The sequence below is a fragment of the Aptenodytes patagonicus genome, chromosome 16 (genome assembly GCF_965638725.1).
Source record: "Aptenodytes patagonicus chromosome 16, bAptPat1.pri.cur, whole genome shotgun sequence".
NCBI lineage: Eukaryota > Metazoa > Chordata > Aves > Sphenisciformes > Spheniscidae > Aptenodytes > Aptenodytes patagonicus.
In genome coordinates this window covers 4,533,652-4,544,158 of record NC_134964.1, presented here as the reverse complement: position 1 = coordinate 4,544,158, position 10,507 = coordinate 4,533,652, and the positions used below count along the sequence as shown (strand labels likewise).

Below are 10,507 nucleotides of genomic sequence, written 5' to 3'. Positions count from 1 at the left end.
ATCTCAAAAACATAAATAGTCTTACTAACTTCAGCGAATTTTTTTTAAAAGTGTAAAAGACCCCTTTATCTGATGCTATTGACACTTAAACCATGGTTGGAGACTTGGCTTCTAAACTCATTTGGAAATCTCAGTCTTTCTACTTACGTAAATTCTGGAAAATCCTAGGCTGATGACCCTCTGTTTATCTATAATTAAAGGTCCACTCCCTGTCACAGGGGAGCGGTAATGGAATCAGAACCCAGCTAATTACTAATGATGAAGGCCTTTCTGTATAAATCAGTAAAGAGCTAAATAATTTGATTGATGATTAGGTAATATTAAATAAGAACACACTATTGGCTGAAAATTACTTTATTGTAAAGGGACTGCTGTTGAGAAAGTCATTTACAATTGCATAAATGTTGGAAATATGGAAAGAGAAGCAGTACTGAGGGGATTTTGAAGAAGGCAGAGAAAAGAGAATGGAAGTTAATGGCTGAAACAATGTGTGACAGCTTGTGGAAGAGGCTGGTAGGGATGGTGGTTGGGAAAATAGCTGAGACCACATTCACAGAGAGTCCGGAGTTCACCTGGAAATTTACACTCACAGAATGTAAGTTTTCCTTTCGTATATAACGTTTTGTCTCAGTAAGGCAGAGATGTAGTGCTGTATTCTCTGATTCATGCTTGATCTTCACATGGTTTCATGTCTGATGGGTCCTTTTTCACAAGACTTGAAAAAAAGCCACGTTCTGTTGAAAACAAGTTAAGAACTTGGGCTAAATTCTTGAAACGTGTGATAGCTGAAAACAGTAAGTCTCATGGACCCTGCTAGGTGAGCAATCAATCTTTGCATCATAGTAAAAGCGCTAGAAGAAATACACTATTTTAATTTCTATTTTAATGAAAGCTAAGCTACATCCATCACAAGCCAAGCCAAATATGAGGAAAGATGTTTTCATCATGCATAGGCTGTGTTTGTTCCTTCACTTACAAATGAAAACAAAACTTACAAGGAATATTCTATGCAAGGGATATTGATAAAACAAATGCAAAGCATTTCCTCTTGCTAACAAACTTCAGTATTTAGTCTGTTTATTTATTCTAAAAACCTGTGTGCCTGTGAACGAGTTCCTCCAGCATCAATTCCTCACTACAGCTGTCAGCTGCTTTTTAACACTCTTGGCCCAAAGTCAGAACCAGTGTGTTAGCAATCAGCATAACGTGGGAGTGTTTCACCAGAATGGGAGTGCGTACATCAGGTTCTCAAGGCTGCAGCAGCGTTCAGGCTCTTTTCCCCTGTAGAAGACGTTGATCCGAGGATTCATGAAATCCCGGAATACTTTACGTATGGCCTTTTGTTTGGGCTAGGCCACCTCTAAATAACATCTAAGAACAGAGCGGGGATTAAAGCAGGGCTCTGACATACCCAAGAGAAAAGTCTTGCTGTGCATTCTCTCCTTCTCTCAGGCCATTTCTTCCTAAATAGCCAATAAGTTTAGTACAAGGCAGATGAATTAGCCAGTCAAATAGGGCTCGAAGATGAATTATGACAGTGCCCCCACACTAAAGTACTTGTTATTCCACCAACAGAAGCTGTTTTATGATTAGCCTAGCTCGTACCTTTGAAACAGGCGGGGAGAGTGAGGTTGCCATCCACACATGGAACAGCTACGGTGTAGGCACAGGATTTTTCTTTATTCTTGCAGAAGAAGGATATAGTTTCACCATGCTGAATGCCTTCCTTAAGGTCGTTCTGAACTCTTTTCTTCTCGCCGTTGTATAATACTACAGCTTTCTTAACTGGTATTTTACATGGTCCTGTAAAACAATCCAGTTATAAGCAACATGTAAGGATAATTAGAACTCTATTTTGAAAAGCGGGTAGATAGATCCCATCAGAAATCTGTACAGGTGACACTTGGGAATGAAAAATAATGCGTCCCACATGTACATGGTACTTCCCTAGGTATACCCCTAAGTATAGGGTCAAAAGTTTCCAGTGAAAATCCAGCCTCAGTAAAGTTTCTAATTATATTAAATAAGAGGAGAGAAAATCCTCAGACAAATAAAGTTACATGGCTGATTATTGAAGTCAATTCAGATACATCATGTCATACAACGTTCAGTGTTGGGAGCGGTCTTAGCATATCAGGGCCTTGAAATTACTATTTTGGTTTTCTTTTGAGGACAGCTCTTGCACAAAGGTATAAGATCTCATTAACAATCAGAGTGGCGGTCTTTTAGGAAAATTCAATTTGACACGTGGTTTCTAACAGATAGTGTATGTATACCTTTACAGGTTGGCTTTGTGGACCAGTTTCCAGTGTTTTCACATCGGGAATGCTTAGGTCCATCCAGCACGTAGCTGGACTGGCAGCCGAAGCTGACGCTTTCATTATAGTGATATGTTCTACGAACAGCAAACTCTATGAATCCATTTTCTATTCCTGTTGGAGTGGGGCATGTGACAACTGCGGTACAAAAGTGAAAACAAAGCTTGATCAGTGTTGCGGTTCTGAAAGACACACTATATACTTTGAAAAATACATGCAACTTTCACGGTGGTTCATTTCAGCCTCTTGCACAGAAAAACATAGCCAGAGGAAAGATAGTTTAAAAAACCACAATAAATAAAAGTTACTTGTTTTAAATATACATCTATTGCAATCTGTGGTTATATCCAAAAACTACTTAAATGGGGCATAGTTTCACTGAAACCAGTGAAGTTCTTAGGACTAAGGGTAAGGTTGTCTATTTCTTAGATTAGATTAATCCCAGCACTTAGTAGAATAAAATGTTCGCAGCGCTCTGGAGGCCAGGCTCTGATTCCCCACTGTGAACTACGTTTAGCAGGTTTTGTTTATATAAACTTTATACCTGCAGCAAATATTTTGTCAATCCCATGTTGCGTGCAATCTTGTTAGCGATCGCCTTGCATTCACGAGTCTGACTTTCAGAATAATTCTACTGTATGTTTGCAATAACAATTGTAAAAATAAATTACGAAGGTTGTTCATATAGTTTTGTATATACAATTCTAGGAATATTTTTAGGTGTTGACAAAAATAAGTTACTTACCCTTGCACTCTGGAATGCTGCTCCAGTTCCCGTTGGCCATGCAGGTAGCCGTCTCATTCCCAATAAGTGCGAGAGGAGGTACACATTCAAAAGTAATCGTGTCCAGGAAATTAGAAATATTTCCAGGTTTTAAGCGGCGGTAGGAAAGGACTCCAAATTCAGGAAGCGAGGGAGGTGCACAAGTCACCGCTAGAAAAGCACAGCATTCATAGAAATTAAAGCTTGAAGATCAAATTATTACTAGAATTACAGGAGCAACATGTTTATAACCGAATTGACCCACACTGCCCTTTACGGAAGCGTAGCTAACAAAACAAAAAGTTCAGATTAAAAGTCTCAGGAGCCTTAGAGTATGTAATTAATTCATGATTTTTGCTATATTTTTCAGAGAATATTATGCAGTATATTGCTTTTTCAGCAAGGTGTTTATGCAGGACAGGTTATAGCAAAACCACATATAACAGTTGCAAAAGCATGACAATATCCCCTTTTTATACACAGGGAGAATGAATTTGAGTGGATAAGCATCTTACGTTCAGCTGTAAATAGCATCCCTGATCCTGGCCTTTTGGACGGACCTTTAAACTCTATTTCTCTAAAACTGGAATCCACACATCTAAAACCAAACATACAGGGTTCTGCTTGATTGTTCCTAACCATTTTTTTGCACGGCACTATAGGAGGCCTCTGAATAAGAGTATATGGAATCCTGAGCAATGCAAAGGAATCTTGCTATAATAAGGATAGAGTAGTTCTTCAGTATTTAAACACGTACGTTGACACTGTGGAAGAGTTCCACTCCACTTTCCATCTGCCATGCATTGGCTCGTTCTTGTCCCAACAAGGTTGTAACTGAAAACAAGAAGACCTGGTTATCAGAAAGCTTAACGAACACGGAGGAGAATCGAGTTGTTCTTTGCAAGAAAGGTTACCATTAAGAGTCCAGTTCTGAAATCCTTCTCGAGTTCTAGCACGTACTGACCTCAAAGGAAGTTTAGGTTCAAATGTAGAAAATTGTTAGTATTCAGGTATTGCAAGTACCCAGACAAAAGGCTTCAAATAACATTCTATCTTACATATTAATTTCTACAAGTGATTAATACTGTGGATATGTGTAAGTAGTGAGCATTGATCTGTGATTGCTAATGTAAATGTTATGGTTTCCTGGGAGGTGTTCCTAGCTAATTATGGCAATTAGGATCAAACTGTTGCAAAGAACTCGGCGCTCTTTAGAACTAAAGTCACTGAGGTGCATTATTTTATTTTAATGCCAAGATAGCCCAATATAATTTCCAGATGCACTCTAAATCTTCTCTCCCATCCTCTGTACTTACATTATCAGCACTTACTCCAAGTTTTAAAGAAATGTTCATTGTGTATCTATCATTTCAGTATCACACAGCTGAAAACCAGTAAATTATAATTAGCAAAATTAAATCAAATCCCATTGCTACATTTGGTGTCATAGTTGAATTTATTTAATCCTTATCTTGCTCCTGTTTGGCAGAAGAAGGAGGTAGCTGAGGCTGTTGATGTTTTTCAGTGAACTCTAGGCTATGTCTCACCTATGACCTTCGCAGGCAAGCACTGTTTATTAATTAATTACCCAAGTAAAATGAACTGCGTGCTACTATCAAATATTTTCCTGCATTTACCATAACTATTTTTCTTTAAATGCATCCCCATTTCTAAAACTGGCAAGTAGCCTTGAGTAAAAATGCATTCGCTTCAGGGACCAAATTAGGATTAACCTCAGGTTTTCATTTACTGAGCTCGGAAAGGGATAGAAACAAAATTTTCAGTCTCCAGAGCCAAACAGCATAACAACTCAGATGGAGATTATCTTCTCTCTGCTGTAGGATTTCATCTCATGATGTAATAAGAGGATTTAAAATGTAGGGGAAAGCAGTCCAGAATAAATCTTTGCATAAAATCTCTGCTATTTTGATGGTTTCCATATCTGTAAGACATTGCTTTGGAGTAGCAAAGCTCCAGAATGTTATAGCCAAGACTGAACAGGATGATCACCAGATATGCAATTTTTTTTTTTAGTTTCTGAAGTGGAGGTGGGCTTTTACGTGCAGTTTTCTAAGTTCCCTGGCTTGCAATACTGCAGCAGGTGATACTAGAACGTAATATTGTGGTTTAAGTTATTTATTTAACAGCATGAGGAAGGGAACACTTACCCTGGTTCACATGAAAAATTTATAGAACTCTGATAGTGGTGGTCTATAAAATCAAGTTTTCCATGCTGCAAGGGTCCAGGACTGGGACATCTCTTTGCTGTTAATTAAAGAAAAAATGGATAATATTATTTCATGAGGCATGAAGCTAGGATAATGGAAACGAGTTGGTCTTAAAGGGGTCCTGCTGTCTTTCATGTTTCTCCACTCCTGTGTACTACATTTCGTTAAGTCTAACTATTCTACATTTCTACCAAAATATAGTAGTTTCAAAGTTTTTGTGATTAAGTAGTTTTTAACACTTGATTGTCTGAGGAAAATGACTTCTATGCAATGAAATGATGAAAATGAACAAAGAGGGATATGATAAATGCAGGTGTTACCAAGCAGCATATATCATTAGAGTATAAGCAGTGCTGGGCTGAGTCAGATTAAGGTTCACCTTGTCTGGGTCCAATCTCCATCCCCTTCCGGGAGCAGAGGCTTAAGGGAAGGCATGGGACGTGTGTGGGAAGATCCTTCCCCTGTTACTTGCCCCTCTTCTCCCCCACACCCAGTTGTCTTCCGACAAGTAAGGAAAGAACAGTCGGAAAACAGAAGTATATCAGTTTAAATACACCAGATGATTAATCACGTGGACTACAAAATATCCTTTTCAGGTCAGTGCATGGCATGTCAGCAAGGTGGCGTAAAGTCTAGGAAGAGGATTTACTTTGTTTTACTCACGTAGGCACAACAGCGTATTGAGAGGCCACTTGCCGGTCGGGAGGCAGGTGTACTTCCTTTGGCCGTTATTGGGGACGAACCCAGGCCTACAGGTATATTCTATTTCCTCACCCACATCATACACGCTTTTGTTTACGTCAATTGTGGCAAACAGCACTTCTGGTGGCCTGGGACAGACTGGAGGAAAGGAGACGCTTTACGAGAAATTGGGCAGAAAGTTGGAGTTGATTTTATTTCTCAACTGGAAGCACAGGTTTCTGTATTATCCTCGACTATAGTATGTTCCTGCACGGAGCTAAACGGTCCTTCTGTAATCTACAGGTACGTAACTTACTGAGGCAGCTGATGGCTGCTATAAGTATTAGCCAGAAAAAAATGTGTTCTTCCTCTTCTCCTCGGCGGATCTACCAGTGGCCCCAGTTAGATTTTGTGTCACTTTTTTTTACTAAAATTTACTTTTGCTTCAAAATGGATTTATGAAGATATTCTGCAAAGTGAGTCAATTATGGTAAATTATCTTGGACAAAAGAGGGTGAGAGGGACTTAGAAGCAATCTAATACATTTCATTTTTAATCTGAATTAGTTTGGTGGGGTCAGCCTGAAATGAGATTATTACTTTTTTAAATGAAATTTATTTTTCTCTGGTTTCCCCAATTTTTCTGTTCAGTGGGGCAAACACACTGTTACATCAGACAGTTCTGATTCCAAAACAGCTTTAACATGTTGACAGCGTGAACAACCCATCCCCTGGAGAGTGCGAACAGGAGGGGAGCAGTGAGGGAGGAATGGAGGGTGCAGACTGCGCTCCTGCAAAGGACATGGAGAGAGGCTCCTGCTGAGATGGTGGGGAGAGAACAGAGGAACACAAAGCTCGTGCTGTAGAAATGCATGGCAATCAGAGGGAGGGAGTACATGAAACAGTGCCCAGAGCCTTTGGCGTGGGGGAAAGGAGGAGAAAAGCAAGGCAGGACTATGCCAGGCAGCCCCTGCAGCGGAGGGGAAAGTGAGGTGAGCAGGGAGCTGGGCAGAGGGATGGAGCGAGGTTAACTCCTGGCACACGCAATGCCCCCGGCATGCAGGCAACCTGGTTTCCACCACTTCTGTCAATATTTCTTCTGTTTTCCTCCATTTTATACTTTCGTATACAGCAATTCACCTCACCGTAGGAAGAGACAGAGGAAGGAATGGAAGGGGAAAAGAGAGGAAATAGCTTTCAGAGAATGTTCCCCTTCAAAACACTTGACCAGAATTTTCCGAAGGCTTTAAAATCCTGTTGCTTTCTCCAGCTTCCCTCATTCACGCTTCAGGATAGTATTGGTTGTTAGAAAGTGGAAGACGCTTACCTTTCGCTGCAAGAGCACAGTGGCTCAGAGCAACTGCGCACGCAACCAGTGCCAGGGAGTACATTGCTGCCAGTCCACAAGCCCAAATGACCCTTGGTCCAGTGTTTCTTCTCTTAAAAATAAAGGCATCCACAAAAGGACGGTTACATATTAACTCTTTGTATTTATTCCCGTCCTAGTAAACAGAAGATAAAAGGTTCCTTGTGTTGCGTGTAATAGAGGATGAAACAACCATCACATGTTGCATTCGTACATAATGCAGGAATTCAAATAGCGATCTCTGCTGAAAACATCTCCTCTCCGGTTGTTTCTGCAGAGCATCTCCTGTTGGGACCAATGTTTTTGAAAAAACAGTATTATCTTCTCAGCGGCTTTAGAGGATGAGGAGGTTTGGAATACGGTATTGGAACAAATAACAGAACTGTCACTAAGAAGCTTTTGTTTACCACTCGGGCGTGCACATTTCTATGTACCAAAGAGTCCTGAGAGTTATAACAAAATCTTTTTAAGGCGAAATGATTAGTGTTGGAGTGACATTGGTATTGTCATATGCCTCCAGCGATGATACCAACTTCATGCCAGTTTACACTAGATGCTGACCCAGCCTGAAATTCAGGCTTCAGGAGCCTGTTTGATCAGATTCATGTCGTCAATAAGCATTTTTTCAATTAACAGATAACTAAAAGCAGCAGAGACGGGGCTCACAATGCCGGTGCTGCAGGAAAAGTGAAATAATGATTCTGGACTGTGCTTATTTGTGACAAGGGGGTCAAACTTAAATCATATTTTTGGGTGGTATGAAAACTTGTTTTGGTGCTGTGATTTGGGGTCATCAAGCCAAAACTCCACAGATATCAGCTGAGGTTCTGATCACTGCAGTTTTCCTAATTTAGCAGATTTTAACTGCAGGAGCATCTGAAGTGCAACCAAAATAACATTTGTGTAATCATTGTTCCACAGTTTGGTGTTTCTAATCTAAGTATCCTCCTTCCCTGCTGACTCACAGCCCGTGAGGGGGAGTGAGGGACATTTGAAGCTCCAACGAGAAGCTAGGTTATGTCAAACTCTTACTGCTGTGATCTTAAATAGTTTGTTTATTTTGGTTTTATAAAGTTTCTCTGTTTGCATTTAAAACACAAATTTTAGCCACAACATTAAACAATTAGGAACATGCTATTCTTCTCAGAAAGAAACTGCTGTGAATGTTCTGCTCAAAGTATTTACCAAATACACAGTGCCAAAGGGCAAAGTACCGCTGCTAAAGCACCAGAAAAAAATTGACTTCATTTTCTGTATTTACATCTGATTATTTTTCCATTTGTCACACAGCCTCTTCCTTTCTCTACAAAATTTCACAAGTATCTTTTCCCTTCCCAACACACTGCAATGCTGTAATGAACTTTCTTGCCTCTGGTTTAAATCCTTCCTTAGATCTGCCTGCTATTTTGATTACGTTCTTTTCTGTGGTTAAAATAGCACAGGAATAGATAGGCAGAGTTTTGCCCGTTTCAACGTTGACCATATGAGCATTTCCCACTGTGCTCAGCAGATGGCAGAATGTGCTCTGCCATATACCATACAGATATAAACGTGAACTGAAAAGTTTTCTATACTACTTTAAGAAGAGGAAAAAAAATTGGCTTAAATTACGTGCACATTAATTTTTCCACAGATCTTGTGTGTGATAATTTTACTGCTTTTAAAATTGAAAGTAAAACTGAATAATTGCATGTGAAACTGAGAGGAATGTGTATTTAAGCATGCGTGTCACACAACTGCATAATAACTGCCAATATTGCGATTCTTTTTAAAAACGTATTTCTCTGCAATAAGAAGCATTAGAATGTATGTTGCAAATAACTGTCTTTTCCAGTAACTGGAGAAGACATGATTATTATTGTATGGATTCACCTTGGCAGAGCATGAGCAAACCAACCTAGTTCTTTCCGTATTTGGTGGTAGTATGCAATTACATATATCATCTCATTTTCCATCAAATCCAACCCGCTACTTTAGCACATGTGCTATTTATCATTATAGCTCCTATAAACGCAATCACGAAGCAGAACTTTGCTTCATCAGTGACCATATAAATACAGAGCAGACTGATGGTCTCTACCACAAATAGTATTATATTCTAAGGAAAGAAATGGTAGCTGCAAGCGGAGAAAGTAGTGCAAGAACGCCCTGAGATGATATTGGCTAGCGTGATATGCGGAGTATCAGTATCACAGCAGTCTAATTGTTACCCAGTTTTGTGCTAGCATAACCTAAAAGAAGAATATGCGGGAGGGATGTGAACGAACTGGCTTTGCAGAAGCGGTGTTGCCCAGATAAAAATATGAAGGGCAGCATAGCAGAGACCAAGAGTGCATGGTTGAAAAGATAGCAATTAAACGATGGAGACTGGCACCACTGGCTGATCAGAGTGGTTTCAGTAAGGAATAAGAGAGAGGAAGAGGGTAAGCCAGCAAAGGCCTTAAAAGTGAAGGAAAAAATGTCATATGGAAGAGAAGGAGGAAAAAAATAGTAGAGGGATGCTGTAAGAAAAATGATGATGAAAAACAGTCTCTGCAGCAGCATTCTTCATTGACACCAGGGGTCAGCTGGAGCTGTCATGACAATAGGAAAAGACATTGTAATAATCGGGACACAAGATAATAAGAAGGTAGACAAAGACTTTCAGACAGGAATTGGTCTCTCCTAGTGACATTATGCAGAAAGTTTGCAAGAACTAGACGGACTGAAGGTCAGTGCGAGGTAACAGTTCCCCCAGCTAATGAGCCAGACCTTATGTCCGTCCTCCAATCGGTCTGTCTGCTTCTCTAGTTGGTGCTGTAGTTTTCCTGGTATTGTAGGATATGTCACACCTCTGATCCCGCCACAGACTTCCTGGCAGTCTGTCCTTCCGGACAATGAGTGTCGGGTCTGCATTACCCACCATTCTCAAAATCTTATGAGTGTTCTTCAACCAGAAAATGCACGACACAGCCAGTTCAAAATGCAGATGTTTCTCAAATCGACAGGAATGTATTGGTTAGGGACACTGCGGTAGAATATTAAAGAGAAGCCTGAATGCAGTCCTCCCTTACGTACCCGCATCCGCTTGCTGAGGCACTCCCTCTGGCATGAAGGCTGGCCTTGGGACTGTACTTGGACCAACAATCTCATCCTTTTCCTGCAAGGATAAG

The 10,507-nt window shown here is 40.2% G+C and overlaps 1 protein-coding gene across 2 annotated transcripts; it reads right to left on the bottom strand.

Moving 5' to 3' along the window:
- Positions 1-338: 338 nt before the first annotated feature.
- APOH (apolipoprotein H) lies at positions 339-7,413 on the bottom strand. Of its 2 annotated transcripts, XM_076353776.1 has the most exons (8): positions 7,317-7,413; positions 5,973-6,149; positions 5,250-5,346; positions 3,839-3,915; positions 3,064-3,252; positions 2,277-2,456; positions 1,606-1,803; positions 339-734 (listed from the first exon to the last, which is right to left on the bottom strand). In XM_076353776.1, exons 1-8 carry the CDS (start codon positions 7,378-7,380, stop codon positions 664-666), a joined length of 1,053 nt encoding a protein of 350 aa, XP_076209891.1. In that variant the 5' UTR covers positions 7,381-7,413; the 3' UTR covers positions 339-663. The 2 variants fall into 2 exon arrangements, with proteins under 2 accessions (XP_076209891.1, XP_076209892.1); XM_076353777.1 differs by lacking the exon at positions 5,973-6,149.
- Between the last annotated feature and the right edge of the window lie 3,094 nt (positions 7,414-10,507).